This window comes from Micropterus salmoides, unplaced genomic scaffold, assembly GCF_014851395.1.
Source record: "Micropterus salmoides isolate LMB-PRFRI ecotype aquatic unplaced genomic scaffold, ASM1485139v1 Ms_hic_scaffold_21, whole genome shotgun sequence".
NCBI classification, from domain to species: Eukaryota; Metazoa; Chordata; class Actinopteri; order Centrarchiformes; family Centrarchidae; genus Micropterus; species Micropterus salmoides.
In genome coordinates this window covers 25,425,507-25,442,757 of record NW_024041262.1, presented here as the reverse complement: position 1 = coordinate 25,442,757, position 17,251 = coordinate 25,425,507, and the positions used below count along the sequence as shown (strand labels likewise).

At 42.3% G+C, this 17,251-nt stretch overlaps 1 protein-coding gene across 2 annotated transcripts in view; it reads right to left on the bottom strand.

The window, feature by feature from the left end:
- Positions 1-15,959, bottom strand: part of LOC119915620 (glutamate receptor ionotropic, delta-1-like) — a 580,442-nt gene extending 564,483 nt beyond the window's left edge. For both annotated transcript variants that reach the window (XM_038735231.1, XM_038735232.1), the window contains exon 1: positions 15,471-15,959. In XM_038735231.1, coding sequence (XP_038591159.1) covers positions 15,471-15,552 — 82 coding nt within the window. In that variant the 5' untranslated portion in view covers positions 15,553-15,959. The remainder of the gene's footprint in view (positions 1-15,470) is intronic.
- Between the last annotated feature and the right edge of the window lie 1,292 nt (positions 15,960-17,251).

Genomic DNA, 17,251 nt, shown 5'->3' with positions numbered 1-17,251 from the left:
TCCACTCACTGTAGCAAGCTCATCCCCTCACTTTACTTCCCTCTGCTAAGGTAGAGTTTGGTCCCTTCTGCCATAACAGCCTTATTTAAAATACCTTGCTGAAGTACTGCACATTGATGTGTGTATGTATATGTGAGCATGTGTAACCTACAAATGTCAACTTTTGTTGTTTTGCATATTTGTGTTTTTCTTGTGAAACATGTGCAGACTGTAAACACAGATGTCCCTTCTGGCACCATAAAGACAGATCTATCTAACTATTATGCATATATATATATATATATATATATATATGTGTGTGTTTGTTTGTGTGTGTGTGTGTGTTCCAAATACAACTCAGCCATCCTTTTCCTGCCTGGTGCACCAGCAAGCGAAAAGACACAATTCAGCTTCTGCTCCTTTTAATTACTCAGAGAATACATTACAATGAAGACAACATGTTCTCCACTTGCTGTTTCATGTCAACTTGACTTCAAAGTCAGCTTGTTTCAGCACACCAACCAGTTTAACAGCACTGTGCAACATTTGGTTGTAGCACATGGACAGAACTAAACAGCAATCTATACACAACGAACGGTGTCACGAAGCGTTACTTGACATTCAAGCATTCAAATTGCACTTTGTTAAAACATTTCCTTTGACTGCATGCATGTGCTTTAAGTCCTTAAGGTCAGATTATTGAATTTCCCACTGAGATGAATAGTTAATAAATGCCACAGAAACGGGGAAATCCTGTGGAAGTTGGAAAATTAATGTGTGATTTGGAGTCTGTGGCCTTTCGAGCATATTTGCAAACATTCCTACGCTACACACAGGGTGGGAACTTCACACTAGCCAGCAGCCAAATGCAATTTATTTGCCACCGATGCAAAAACAATGTATTGTAGCTGGTAAGTTTATCAGGCCTCCTCGTTGCTCTGGCAGGTAATCAACCAGCAGTCTGGGGCTTTGGGTCTCAGAGCTCTAGCTGGCTGGAAAATCAGAGAAGGAGGCTGGTTTACTTGGGGATTTAGCAGCCTCTGTGATCTGCAACCATAAACTCTGGCTTCTTGCTGGACCTATTCATCTCAGAAAAGCTGTATGGAGGCAGTGACTCTCACTGAGAGACAATTTTCTCAGATTTTTTTTTACAAGCACCTACTGCCAACTGAAAACATGAACATTTTCCAGGATTTGATTTCTTCAAAATTGTATGGTATTTTTTCCTGGATGTCAGGAGACTTTATAGATATGATTTGGTTTAAAACTTTCTATTACTTTGTCTTATGCAAAATCTAAAATTTTCCTGTTTTTGTTCACCAGATTTACTGTATTTACACAGGTAAAAGGTTTTCATTGGAACTTCTTATATTAACTTATTATTACTAAATTATATTGTATTGTATTGTATATTTTGTTGTGAGGTTTATTCATGTAACCTGGTCATAGGGTCTTTATTTTATTCACTTCACACACAGACCAGACACACCAGGGCCCCGTTTCAGAAAGCTGGATTAGTTAAAATCCTGAGTATGTTAAGCCTGAGATGAGGGAAACTCTGGGTTTTCTGTTTCAGAGAGCGAGATCAGATGAACCCTAGATCAGAAACTCCGGCATCTGATGCTGTTCACAGGATAAGTTGGAAAACCATCAGTTTCTCTCTGACTCCTCCACTCCTGCGAAGCCTGAGGCGGCTGTCGATATCAAAACACATATCGAAACATGGTTAGATAGGCTATTAGTTTTTTACCCAAGCATGATCTTAAACATGACATCGATGTAAGGACAGATCTCCTCACATCGTGGATTTATCCTTAGCAGAAACTCTCTGTCCGTCTTTAGTTATCCTGTAACGCTTTGACTCTGTGGACAGCTGCACTGAGACACTTACTGTGGGCTACATTACTGCAGTAATCACTGTTTAATACATAACCTATAAAACTGATTAAAACGGTAATCTTTCAGATTGTTGTCTTACTGATTGTTATCATCGGCCTACTGGAGATAATGTGACTGTTTCTGATGGTGCAGCTGAAACAAACAGGCCTAAATGTGGTTTAAAAGTCATTATTACCTGCTGATAGTCTGAATGTGTTTTGACAGCATTAATAAAATTCGAAATCAGCAAGATTTTATTAATGTAAAATAGACGTCTAACACTTTACAGTCAGTTTGAACCCACGAAAGAAAGAAAAAAGAAAGGCTAACCTGCTGGGTGTGACTGTGACTTTACAATCCCAGGTTCACTAAACTGTGTCTGATATTTGATCTGTATTTTCATAATCAGGTAGCCGATTGCCACGGCATTTAGTCCTGTCTGGTCACAGCTTATTAAATATAGCTTTCCTATTTAAAATTAATGTAGTGGGCTGTAGGAGAATTCCAGCACTTTATGTCCAGTCTGGTAAATGATGAATGAGCAGCGCTGTATAAAAAGTACTAATGTTAGTGTATTGATCTTCCACTCCTGCGTTTTAGAGCCTATCATGGTCCGTGTTGGCAGCATTCATATTTCTTGCTCCACCCGATTAAAATAGAGGCTCTGCCTTTATTTACCTGTTGCCATAGTGAATCGTTATATCAGCGCTCCATTGATGAGACTCAACATACTCAGAGTTGATTGAACTTATTCTGATCAGCTGTTCTGGAACCGAAAACTCAGCGTTTCCAACCTCAGGCTCAGTCGACCCAGAGCTCAGGGATAAGCTCAGAGTTTGTTAAGCCTGTTTTCTGAAACAAGGCCTGAGGCATGTATCTTATCCACTGCTCCATCACCACATCCTAGTGAGGTTTGTAAGGTAATGTGTTTTTTCGGTGAAACCGTGGAACCATTTCCTCACTTAGTAGTTAAGTTAACAAAATTTACCACATTTTGGTAAGTTAAAGTCCTGTAATAAAAATGTTACTTTAATAAAAGTACAGAAGTATAATAGCAGAATAAAAATGTTGTATTTATTATTATTATATTATTATTATTATTATTATGTGTAAGCCCTGTTTCAGTGTGGTTATTTCAGTTATTTTTTCTGACTTCTTAAACAGTTGGATAGTTAGATAGTTTCATCTATACCAAGGCATCATATTTGATGTATAAACCATATGTTTCAGATGTCAAATCTTACTCTAATGACTGTATTATAACAATATTCTCCTGTGATATGTAAAAATTCTCATGCGATGAAGTGTGGTTTTGAGGTGGAGGACCCAAATGCAGGACACCGAGCAGAGCAGGTACTATTGAAAAAGGTTTATTTAAACAAAAGGTGAGCACACTTACAGGTGGACCGGATGAGTCCATAGTATCCAGAATAAATCCAAATGAACAATGTGATCCAACAGAAACAGGTAATCCAGAAGAACTAAAAAGTCAAAATCCAAATAACCACTGAACATGACAAAGCAAGACAGAGCGCCTACAAGCACAGTGACCGAACCCAGAGTGAGAGAAACACAGGCAATATATACACAGGGTTAACAAGCAGGCAGGGGATGCACAGGTGAGCGACACGAGGGACTAATCAAGCACTCAGGCAGGCAGGGAGAGATCAGGGGAAGCAGACAGGACCAAACCTAAATGCAGAATACAAACTAAACACAACAGGAAACAAGTAATCAAGACTGAACACACAACACAAACCAAAACCAAACAAGACAGGAAACAGGCTGAAACAGTAAAACCAAGAACACAAAACCAAAATCCCAACAGAAGTATAAAGTAGAATAAAATTGAAATAATCAAGTAAAAGACGTTAAAATCATACTTAAGTAAACTTGAGTGCTAGTTTCCACTAGTGTCTACTGTAAATATGTTTCTGTATGTGTGTGTTTCTGTAGAAATAACGTTGAAGTATTTATTGTGTGGTCTGTGTAGATTGTCCCTAAATTTTGTAACTCATTCATTGTGAGAGGAGAAGGTGTAATAGCCAACATCTTCAGCCTGTAGCTTCTTAGTCAATGCTGTAATGTCTTTTTGGCTCATTGATTCTTCATTTTAGGGCTGTGGAAGCACTCGTGAACATTTTTCCTTTCAGCTTTTTCTTATATTGTTTACCAAAATAAAGCGACATCAACTGTGGAAAGGTGGAGTAGAGTAAAAAAGTCAAACAGCATCACATAAGTATCTTGTTTTCATTGGAAGAACTCTCATCACTAGCGGTTTAACCACTTTTGTTTCAGCACCATGGACAGAGACACATCTAGACAATATAAAAAACACAGCTGCCTCCCATTCAGCACCAAGGACAGCGACACGTCTGCAGCTCCTGGTTCTCTGTCGTGATTTCAGTCTGATTCCAGACATAAGAACAACGATGTTAAAAAGAATTAGAATATATTTACATTTTTGACAGGCTATAACGATAGACATATTTGCTGTGCTGTTGGAAAGATGGACACTCGCTCAGTCCCATGCAAAGGAAAACCAAATAAAGAGACTTCTCATCTTTACTACAGAGGATACAAAGACTGCCATTCACAAGTGCTGTTCTACAGTGTGACATAGTGGGACTTTACTCTTATAAACAGGCCAAATCTGACTTTGTTCCACCGTCTATCAAACCTCCACCGTCACATCGTGCCATTTCGGCACAGAGTCAATACAATTATACTTAGTTGCCTTCTTCCTTTCATCACCCTCAGACTGGAAAATCCATTCCTACTAAGGGCTTAATCAGTTGAAATACAAGAGGTGTCATTTATCTTTTCTGCTGCCCATGTGGCAAATCACTGGTAGCTAAAACCACAAGGGAATTGTTCTTAGTAATGCGGCTTAGTAGATATTGATGAGTGTCAAATGAGATGTTTCTTGAAAATAATGTAAACTAACAATTTTTGCAATTCCCAAAGTAAGTTAGTGATTTCACTGATATGTCATTCTATCTATGTGCAACATCTCAGTACCTCCAAGCACTATATCTATTATAAAGGATGCTAAAGGACAGGACCCACCCCAGCCACAGCCCGCTCACCTTGCTACCATCTGGAAAGAGATATAGAAGTATCTGCAGTCACACCTCCAGACTTTTTCTCCCCAAGCTTTGAGGTTTTTAAAATCAAACTCTTCCTCAGCACTGCACTCCGCAAAATAGTTAATTTCTGTTTAACATTTTATAATTGTTGTATAAGTATTGTCTGAAGGGAGCTGCGAACTTCATTTTACAACCGTGTTGTAATATGAATCATGACTCACATTGCAGCTACATTGCGTATCTTAGACCGCTAGCCTCAGGGGCATAGGACTGGGGGGAAAAGGGGGACTGAGAATACAGGGGCCACATGTGAGGAGGGCCCACAGAGATACTAGAATGAATCACTGTGGATGCTGGGAGGGGCTCATCGAGAACACCAGGGTCCAGAATTTGGCACAGTAGACAATTCTGATTTGATTTCGAACATTAAACAGTTTTTCACTCATCCCAAATGAACTGTGTACATATTGTAGTCTGTGAGACTAAAATCATGGTGACGCTGAGCAAAGAGATATAGTCATACAGATGTCCAGCAAAAATCCTCATCAAAGTGAAGCCGTGAACTCAGAGGTCAAGGCAGGTTTGCATCAGTTGCAGTAAAACAGAGAAGGTCAGGTGTTAACCTTCAGACAAACTAAAGTATTCAGATCCTGTGTCAGAAGAGATTTTAGAAGTGAAATGAATAGTGTGGAACTCCAGGATTTTGGACGACGTTTCCCCAGAGTCCAAAAGAAGCACTGGAAACATAGCAGAGCTCTCATCATAACTAAACACTCAAACGAGTGATGTTTCCCCTCTGTGATCTGCTGCAAAACAATGCAGAAGACAACCACAAAACGCAGCAGCAGCAGCCTGAAACAGTGTTTATGTGTTCCTTCCATATGAACACAAAATATGTTTCCACACTGTCAGACGTCATCAGCCGTGTGGAGCAGCAGACAGATTGAGAGCTGCAGAAATAAACCGCAGGAATCCGCCTGAAGCTGAACTCCTTTAACAGCCTTTTCATTTAAAAGCCCACAAGATTTCACACAAGATGCGAGATGCTGAGCTATTTTTCCCTCTGTCAGACAGCCAATAATCATCACACGCCAACTCAATGCAAATGAAATGTGCATCTGCTGAGATTACCTATACCTCCGGACACGTTGGCACGCATAACCAACAATTACATAGAAGACTCATTCTACTCTGGAAGTAATGTGATGGAGATCCATCGAGCCACTGCAGCTGCAGCTGTTACACTGTTAATCAGTAATTTTGCAGCATCTAATATAGTAAATCTAACTTTAGAGAAGCTGAAAACTTTAAATTAAGCCAGAAGCAATGTGTCAGACAACAAATATGATCACGCTTTGTTAACTGCAAATGTACTTTACTGTGTCTGAGTGTTAAACCTTTCAGAGAGCTTCAGTATCTCATGTGAAACACACCAGTAATTAGGCCACTCGTAGAATTAAAAAGCTCTGGCTGGCAAACACGCAGGCAAATCTTGGCTTACATTTGCAACTTCATTTATATATTTCTGCCAACAGTTCCCCCATCAGTCTGTGCATGTGGTCATGTGACAGCACATCACATCAGTGTATTTGGATGAAGAAATAAAAGCGGGAAGAAATACATCCAGCAGGCAGGACAAAATCTACACGGAAGGAAGTGAAATGTGAGATGTGACCACAGAAACTACAAAACATCAAAACAGAAGAGTAAAAGCTGCACCAGTAGTTCTGCTGCTTCTAAATTAGTTTTAACATTTCAGTTATGTCTTTTAATGATATTTGATATTAGAATAGAATAAAGTCATTTAATTCGAGTAAGTTTAATAGAGTTTTAGTCCCACCTTTCTGGAGGCATCAAAAAATGATGTTATGTTTGTATGGTGGTAGATTTTTGTTGTAACTGACTGAAATAATTCAAATTAATAAATTATAATAATAAATACATTCTGTCTTTGTCCCTCAAGGGAAAATTTGAGAAAAGTGGGTTTGCGAAAAATACAAAAATACAAAATATGATGATGTAGAGAGAAAAAGAGATAATGGCAGTGCCCGATTGCTAGCTGGTCCGACACCATGAAGAATGGGATCACAACTGCAGCAATACATAATATATACATAATACAATACATTATAACACTGGTGAAAAATGCTAATCTTTTCCTCACATTTTATTCAAGTCAAGCCATCTCACTACCCTCTCTGACTTCATAGGGGTCAAGCGTCAACACCCATCTCTCAATCAAACATAATCTGCCTTTGTTTGCCCATCTATCTATCTCCTTCTCTACTGCCACAATTCTGATCCACGCCTTCATCCCCTCCAGGCTACTGCAACAGTATTCTTTATAATCCATGCACCACAGTCCTAAATAAACTGCAGTATATCCAGAACTCTGCTGCTCTCCCACTCACTCACTCTGACACCTGGGATTACATCAATCTGTGCTAAAACACCTTCACTGGCACCCCGACACACAACAGATCCAATTCAAGCCCCTTCTCTTAACCCCGCTGTCCAAGACCGTGTACCGGACCTGAGATGACAGGGACACCTGCCTCTGTAGCTCTCTCCTCAAACAGTGACTGCTCAAATCTTGCTAGTCTCTTAAAACTCACATTTTAAAAACTAATTTTAATCATTGATTTTGATTTGATTTTGCCCACTCATCTACTCAGCTATTTTGTGTTGGTGTTCTTGTGTTTGTTAGTCTCCTAGGTAACGCAATTAGTCGAGGGTTAAGGTTAGGGTTAGGACCATCTAGAAACATGCTCTGTAAATCTATTGAAAGCATTACGGCCAACATGGTACTATTTATTGGCTATTTACAGCCTCTCCCCTTACTTTAGTACAACCTCACTTGATGTGCAACATGTTGCTTGGATCATCATACCGACATGAAAGGAGCATGATAGCATTAAAGACCATTAACCTGCAGGGAACAGGACTGTTGATATATTGGATGGGACTATTGAAGTGGTTCAGCATGAGGCTGTTTAGGCTGACAGGGTTAAGCCTAAAACAAACTTAAGGGGACCTACTTACTGACAAATGTTCTAAATCCAGGACTAGGATTAATCATGGTCTGGGTAAACAGATCTTATAGTCTAATGATTGTCTCGAGCTTTCAGCGGCTTCATTCAGACAAGAACATCAGTCACACTTGTCATGTTTGCCACAACTAAATCACATTTAAAAATATTCAGTATCAGCACAAAACACAGAGTCTTGGCAGCGTCAGTATAAAAAGATCAGTATCACCAGCATCTTTCAGAAACCTGTTATTAGTCAAACCAGCCTCCTATCCAAGCCTGTTCCTCTGCATCTGCCCACACAGTCTTCTCTCTACCTGTTTGTCACCGTGAATTGGCAGAAACACTTTTATCTTTCTGTTTCTTCACAGAGTATTTGAATGTCCTCGCAGGGTCCAACACTCACACTACACGCCACTAAAACTCCATCCACTGAATGAGGCCGCTGCATGTTAGAAAGACGGCTTTGCTGATCTCTGTCCATGCCTGCATCTGTGTGTATGTGTGTGTGTGTGTGTGCAGGTGGTGGAGGTAAATGGCCTGGCTAAGCCCTCACTGAGACAGTGCGGGAAGCCTTTTGCGTGGTTCCCTAACTGGGTTAGTTTATCTTATTTAGCGGCGGGGCAAGAAAAGGCCGCAGCTGTTCATTCGCTTTGCCAGCCTCAACAGATTGGATTCCTGCAGTTCAAGCTAGCCTTTCCAAAAACCCCGGCCACGGATAAGCAGGGCTCCCCTTCTGCTAGCCGATTCACCAGCACCGTAAATCATCCCTCGTCAGCTGCCTGGCTCATGGGATGGGGTAATCGCTCCTCCTCAGGCTCCTTATCAAAAGTGACTTGTTATCCGCTTGGCCTGAGAGGCATTTAGAGGACTTTCAGACCAGGAAAACAGCCCACAGGGGACGAGAAGAGCTTCAACCCAAGTCTGACCGATGTCGGTTCCTTTATGCTGATACCAACATTGTTCACACTGAGTGCACCAGGAACTCACAGTCAACAAATTCACTATCTTTAAAAATGATGAATGAATGAGACTTTCTAACTGAATTTCATCTTTCTCTGGTTGGAAAAAGCTTTACATGGACCTTCATGGGACATTCAAAGGGAGTTCCACTTTAGGGGCTCTTTAAAGCTGCCATATAAAAATATTTTAGATCAGCATTGTGTCAATGTAAAAGGTAGAAGAAGACGATAACACAACAGTAACAACACAGCAGCAGCAGCAGCAGCACAAAGTAAAAGTCTTTAAAAAGCCTCAGTTTAGCTGGAAATTTACAGTGTCAGTTGAATGAATACAGACTGCATCTCTGCAGCTTCTCAAGATTAAAATTAAAGCGGAGCTACCTTGTGTACCCCCCCCCCCCATGTGTGGACATCCTCAGTAAACAGATGCACCAGTTATGCTGGTTGTGTTATTGTCTTTGGTTTTCTATTTGTGCCTGCTTAGTATGCCAACATGAAAGAGGTCTGTTAACTGTTGATACTGCTAGCCTTTAATATCCAGCTTTCACTGGTGTAGAAACATGCATATCAAGATCGGAGTTTAACTTTATAAATGTTTAAGTAGTATTAATGAAAGTTAATATAATATTTTTCTTGTCAACATTACTATTGACAAGAAAAAATAACTAATATTTCAGTCTTTTTGCTAATGCTGTAAGTCCCTGTGAATTTGTATAATATTGTGTTGTAAATAAGGTTTTTATGTAAACTACAATGTCCAGACATCAAATTGGTACAAATTGGGCAGAAATAATTATGCGCATGTGCAGACCAGACCATACAGAAAGGTGCTGCGGCTACAGCCAGTCATTACAGACTGTACCATGAGGGGGCGTGGCGTGAGCGAGGGGCGTGGCGTGAGCCGTGCTACAGTCTGTAGCCGGACATTATTGGATTTTGCAGCTTTGCAGCATCTTTTAGCTTTTTGTTTTGGATGTACTGCTGAAACTGTCAGTTCTTTTAAATTAAGACTGAAGATTTTTCTTTTTACCACTGCCTTCAACTAGTAGATTGATAACTTACACTGCGCTGTAACTTTTACTGTCCTGTTTTCTTTTTCTTTGTTTTTAGATATTAACACTATTTAAAAGACTTAGAGTGCTCTTTTGATTCAACCATCTCACACGGCTGATCCTCAGTTAACAGAGCCGAGTAGAATTACAAGGATTAGAGTCCCTGTTTTCTCCGCTGTTCACTTGCTGACAGGGCTCACTGTCAACCGCTTTTACCAGAGTTTGTAGCGTGAACAATCTGGATTTACAGTGAAGGAAGGGTTAGAGTCCCCTTAGGGTTAGAGTCACTAAGTAACTAAAGGAGGGGGATAGAGTGGGAGATGAGGAATCAAAGGAGTAAAATAAGCAAAGGTAGGAGACCTGCCTGGTTTTATCTTCTAACTTTTCTATATTTCCCTGTTGCTTTTATGTTTTATGTAAAGCACTTTGAATTACCTTGTTGTTGAAATGTGCTATACAAATAAACTTGCCTTGCCCTGTTTAATTCTGTCCAGCGCTTTCATCAAACTTGTTTCCAGCAGCAGCAGGACACTATCGTAAACCAACTACACGCTACTTGCCCCCACACTACAGTGGACAAACAAAGTTAGAGCCTAGCAAAATGAACCAACCAGCAGCTTAAGAGGCAGAGTTGGTGGAGACCAAACCTGAGCTATCACTGTATGGGTTGATTGTCCAAGCAGTGTGAAAGAAACGCAGGACTTTCATACTGCAGACCAGTGTGAAACCAAGTCCAAATACTGAGTCAGTTAATGTTTTAAGTTAAAACAAAGTAGTTTTGTTGCCTAAACCTGAACAAACTGTTGCCTAAACCTGAACAAACTGCAACCATTTCACAATGTTAGCTGTGTGTTTAACATCATGTGACTTACTTAACTTGTATACTTAAGATCCAGAATGCCTTTTAGTGGACTGGTCAAAACCGCTTTGCATCATGTACAATGCAGGTAAAAAGATGAATGTAACGCAGTCCCAACTGTTGAAACTAAAACCAGTCAGACCGACAGCCGATAAGACCCCAGGACAAATACCTTCATTTCAGATCCAGTTTATCCCAAAGGTGTTGGATAGGGTTGAGGTCCAGTCCCTGTGCAGGTGAGTCATGTTGAAAAAATAAAGAGGTGGTAGCACACTGTTGTCTTAAATCTAAGATAATAAGGTTTTGCTTCAGAGGAACTAAGGTGTCTATCGCAGAAACATGTTTTTGAGTTCATGTTTTCTGCAAACAACAGTTCGATATCATTGCATCAGATTCATCATTCTGCAGGAGCTGCTGTTGAGGTTTGACAACTTAGTATTTGTCTGCTTTTCATAATGATTTTACCTTCCTCATTTTGGGAAAGAGATGTTCTTATAAGCCCCCTGAGAGCATTCATCATCTCAGGACCTCACTGACAGCTTGATATCTGAGATTTAATTAAAAGCCAAAATTGATTTAAGCCTCCAGGTTGCTGCTCCTTGTCCTGACCTTTCATCAGATGAACTGAAGCTTCTCGACCACTGGATTTCTTTCCAGTGTCAACAAAACCCTGCAACAGCTGTTTTCACTGATTTGTGCATATTCAGCCAAAGAATAGGGGGCGGGACTAATTAGAGAAACCACCTGCACACTCTTGAACCTCAACAGCAGGATTTCGCACCACTGGTGCATTTAAACACAGCAAGTGGGTCAGAGGTTCAAGCAGGTCGACCGAAGGCTCGCTTCACGTTTTTATCTGTATCAGCTCTTTTACAACAACCCCCACACTGCGACACCCACTGCCTGCCACTGATCCTACACAGGGAGCAGAAGAGAAGAAGGGACAAACAAACCGGGATATGTCACAGGCGATAAAGCCACGCGGCTGGACGAGACAGATGCTCGGGCAGGGGTTTCGGGGCTGAGGTTGGAACACTGTCACATCTGATCTGGGCGCTGCGTTACGCTGCCAAGTCAGTCAGAGTCGGACTGTCAGTTGGTTCAAGGAAACAACGGAGGCTCTGAACGCAGCGAGCCAACCACAGATCAGCTATAAGGACGGGGAGGAGGGAGAGGATAGTTCAGGCTGCAGACTGTTTTCATTCAAATCAAAACCTATTTTACTCTGCGTTCATGCAGCTACACATTTTTTTCAAGTGTATTTTTGGGTGGAATTGTTTTATTTTATTGTGAAAATTAGCACTTAGAATTACAAACATTGTCATTATGAAAGCTATCTAGTTATCAAGATTATTGTCATCCAATTGAGCCAAAACAATTGCTTTGGTAGCCCATGTGGTGCTACTAAAGTCTTGACATAATCCTACAGATTTCAGACATTTTTTGGTTCTCAGTGGAATCTTTATTCTAGTGGTTCCCATCAAGGGGCTTCCAAGAAAAATCTAAGAAGTCACAAAACCATTTAAGGAAAGAAACACAAAATATGCTTACATTTCAGACCATTGCTTGTTTCTTGTGAAGAACTGGATACTTTCATGCCTGCAGTCCACTGAGGCCTTTGATGTAGGGTCTCAAGTGAACATTAATCCATCACTAAGAAGAGTCATGACCAAAAAGGTTGGGAACCACTGGATCTGACATCTTCATCATAAGCAGCTGGTTCTTCATTCATATTCTACAAAGATATTGGTTCTCTGTAAGAATAAGAGAACCACCTGGTCTAGTATGCAAGAAAAACAGAACTATTAATCCACTGTAGTTCCTAAACAGTTAAAAAACACTACAGGTTTGACTTTAGCTTGTCCTATTGACTGAAGAGTTCTTCGTAGCACCATGATGGTTCTCTACAAGTCCGTTGTGCCACAAGGAACCCTTTGTAACATGATGGATTATTGCATCAGAAAAGTTACAAAACCATAGCCATAGACAACCTGTTACGTACAGCAGTGTGAGTGGTTTTGCAAAGACCTAGGAGCATTTTCTAATACTTTTAAATCTGAAATAATCTGCTTTTGCAGCTAGGCATGGGGTCCAGTCTGAAGAAAATCAAATCACTGAAGAGCTGAAAATCCTGAAGGGAAAAAATACGTGTTGGATCTGCAAAGATTCTTGCCTCCTGCAGCTGCTTGGTTTCCTGCTGCGGCATTACGGGAGTGAGTTCACATGTCTCCAAGTTACAAGCTGTGATTTGTACTGCGAGAACCTGCAGGGATCCACCGCCTGGCCTGTCCACACATGCAACAAAAGCCAGATGTCGAGGGCTAGATTCACAATGACAATTGTACAACACTTGTTTTCATGTTTGGGCTTGAATTTCGGCCATAAGCTCCTTCTCGGGTGAGACAATTATTCAGCCTCTCTAGTAAAACATTGTCCTGAAGCCACAAACACAGCTGGGTTCTTTTTACCTGAAGAGTGATGAGATATAAGATCAAAGATGCAAAAGATTGGGCACAAGATACGTGCATGAGCAGAAGACCTACAACATTTTGGCACCAGGCTGCACCAGGATACATTTGGTTAAAAGAGAGTTTTTTAGGCATCTGAGTTACATGAAACTGTTGTTTCAACCAGATTTCAATAAATGTATTTTAACATGTAGCAGGTTAAACTCCTCAAGCAGCTCCTGAAACCAATAGACTTTCTTCTCTAGAGCATAAAAACTAAACCCATACCCTAGCTAAATCTATCTATATCAGCTCAGATTTCCCTTTTTCATTTGTGTTTTTTGCTCATAAATTGGCCCAGTACATCAGTAGTACCACCAGCGTGGTTTCATGTTCAAGTCTGGTCTCACTATTTGGAATCATCTCCCTTATTTGTTGTATTTACTGTTCTGTGTTCTTGATAATCCTGTATCACTGTTCTCTGTTGTTTCCATGTGTGGACGCAGGACAGTAAAGTATCCATCCATCTGTCCCTCCATTCATCCAAAATATCAAATATACTTGCAAAATGATGTCTTTCCGTGGTCTACAGCAGGTTTTATAGCCAATAAAGGCTATCTCTATGTGTACAAATAAATATAATTATATAATTAGACAGCCAGCACAAACGAAAGAGGAAACAACAGACTCCCACTGTCCCATAGTAACTACTGGCACGAATATCCAGCACATTCTGGTGCTTAGGAGTCATCTCATGTAATGCTAGTTTGTCATTATTAAGTGTTGTAGCCTGTAAATTATGTTTATCAAACACTGCCTGACACATTTCCATGATGGAGAAGCAGCTTTTTAGAAGCAATCTGTCACTGTGTCTTTTGAAAAAAATCACTTGAAGTAGGAAGTGTATTCTTATTAGCTGAATGGCTCTGACTCCCCGCTCCTCCACCCTATCCGCTTCCTCCGCCCCCTCCTCTCTCTTCCCCTCTCCTGGCTGAGCCACACGGGCCACCGCAGTGCTGCCGCTGGTCGGTTTTGATGGGCTGAGCTGCAGCAGAGATCTGAAATGTCAAACCCTTGGATTTTTATTGTTTTTATTTCCTCCTTTTTTAATCTGGATGGCTCTCCTCCAAACTGCTTGCAGCATCCAATCATCTCAGAGCAAAGTGGAGACTCTGAGTGGAATTAGTGCAAATTGGGGAGTTGATAAAGAAAAGTGCGTGCGGCTGTGAGTGGGTGATCAGGCAGTGGTGTCTTATTCTGCTCTACTCTCGGATTCCCCTCCGATACTTTGTGACTACCTTGTATTCACCATCAACTCGGACTTTTTCTAAAAAGTGACTTGACTAAAATGACAAGAAATCAAATGATTAAAAAGAAGACCCGAGCAGAAAGTGGTGTTCGCCTCCCGAGCTCGCCAAATGGCTTTTGGTTGCCAACGTTGTTTCAGAGCCCAAACAGTCGGCGCTTGTCCCCTTTGTCATCTCTTTCCCTGGCAGAGTTGATTAACATTTCACTCACGTCCAATTCAAAGTTCAGGCTTATAGATGAGGGGAGGCGAGAGAGAGAGGGATGGAGGAGGCGGAGGAGGAGGAGGAGGAGGAGGAGGGAGGAAGAGGAGGAGGGAGGAGGATGGATGGATCAAGCGAAACCCTCCAAACACCCACGTCGGGTCAGTTTCTCATGCCAGCCTCAGGTTTTCTGCATGTGAATGAGAATACGCATCGACATGAGCTATCCCTGCCTGGGGAGGAGAGAAGGAAGGAAGGAAAGATGGATGGATCGAGGGGAGGATGGCGCGGCGCAAGACTTTGCGGTTACTTCTATCAGGATGCGCTCTGTGTGTCTGAACCTGGATGCAACAGCCTCCTTCCTTCCTACACATTTCACTGGCACGGATCGGAATGATAATCAGGTGTGCAGTCGGGTCCTTTTTTGCCAGAGGGAAGAGGATGATCAGTGCACGTATGGAAACTCTAACATTCAAATTCTGTCATGACTTAACTTGAACACCACTAATCTGTCCATATTTCACAAACCCATCAGCAGCCTGCTTTTCTGCTCACAATTTGTGTTTTAAGCCGTGCCTGCGTGCAGCCACCAGCCTGTCTCTCCCTTCAGCCAAAGCCCTGCACAAGCCAAAAAAAAAAAAAAAAGAAGCCCCGGCTGGTGTCTTACCAATGTGAATGATGGAGTCGGCGCTCACAGTGTTGCATTGCAATATCCACAGGGAATGAAATAACAATGTCAGCATTTCCATCTCCAGTTTGAGCCAAAAAGGCGCATCCACGGATCCACCTCGCTGATTGTTGTGTTTTTCTCCAGTGACCAGCAAATCCAAAATATGCGTCGGTGCGTAAAAGCGGCGGCGGCGGCAGCAGCAGCAGCAGCAGCAGCAGCAGCAGCAAGGAACAGTGTTGAAATCACCACCGAATAGTAATAAAAAACCAAATCCCAAAGACCAAACTGTTGGCCGGAGTCGAGAGAAAGAAGAAGGGTAGAAAAAGAAAGAATTAGAAGCGTCCAAGGCTCCGGAAAGAAACAAACCCGGGTAAGTGAGTAGGGAAGCGGGGACGGATGAGAGAAGACACCGGGGGTTTGTTTCAGAGGTTGAGATCCGCCAGACTAGCAGCTCTGACTCTCTACCTCCGAGTCTGAGACATAACACACCGCAAACTGCGGAGGAGGAGGAGGGACGCGCTCTCTCTCTCTCTCTCTCTCTCTCTCTCACTCTCCTTCTCTCTCTACTCCCCCGACCCACGTGACTGCAGAGCCTCTATCCACGGCGCTGGAAGCCCGACCGTAGAAAAGAGAGGCGAGGGATGGAGATGAAGAGAGATGGAGGGATGGATGGGAGCCCGTGCGCACCGCGGAGGAGACGGAGTGAGGGTGCGAGACGGACACTGGCTTTCTCGGTAGGTTTTGCGGAATGACTCTACACTGCAGAGGGAGGCAGGTCGTCGGTGCCGGTGATGAACTTCCGACAGCCCGACTTCATGTTTCACGCGTTGAACGCGCTCTCCCCTCCGAACGAAGTTCGTTTATTCAACGCCGACAAGAGGACCCGTGAGCTCTGCATCGCTGCGTTGCAATGAAGCTGTTGCATGCGATGGATTTACTCCGCGTGTAGCAGATACATCACATCATTCTTTTTGTGCTTGTGGCTTCGGTGTCCGTGCGTAAATTCAAGAAAATTTTGGTTTTGCCCGGGTTCTTTTCATTTTCTCGTGATGGAAAGACAAAACGGAAGATGTAGCCGTTCTATATGAGCTAACCTGACCAACTTAATCTCAACAAGGGGGGGTTGTGTAGATGTCTAGAGGTGCAGAAGCCTGTATTAATATGGGATCAAGTGTGACATCGGCGCAAAGCGGTATTTCCCGCTGGCAGCTTGGAGAGGTTGTGGATGACGCGCGGCGCGCGGACAGAAGATACCGAGTATCCAAGAAGGTTCCACTTTAAGGTGATCTCTCTCAGCTGGGAATAAATAAAGCTCCGACAACACGTTCTGTTCTAATGTTGCGCCCAAGCGTCCGGATGCAAAGCGAGCAGAGGATTTGGCATCGCCGCGTGCGTAAAACCTTCCTAGCGCTGCATGGAGGATTTTTCAGAAACGGAGAGGGAGCGAAGTATCAAAAATTAAAACGCAGATCGAGGCGTGACAGCGGGGGTTTGGGGAAGGTATAGATGAGAGTAAACGGGGAGGTAGACTCCTCAGCTCCACGGGAAAGGAGACTCGGGCAGGCAGAGATGTAGAGGAGGAGAGGAGAGGAGGGAGATGTGCCAGGGGAGTTTTCAACAAGTCAGCAGCAGCGATTCTCACAACACACCGGCGCTGCTGCCTCCAGGGTTTTTACGCGGTGGTAAGCCGCCTCTACTGCAGGTCTAACACTCTAATGAGGTCTAATGAAGTCTTGGATATGTTTGTCTTCTGTTGCCTGAAGCCTCTGACTGATGAT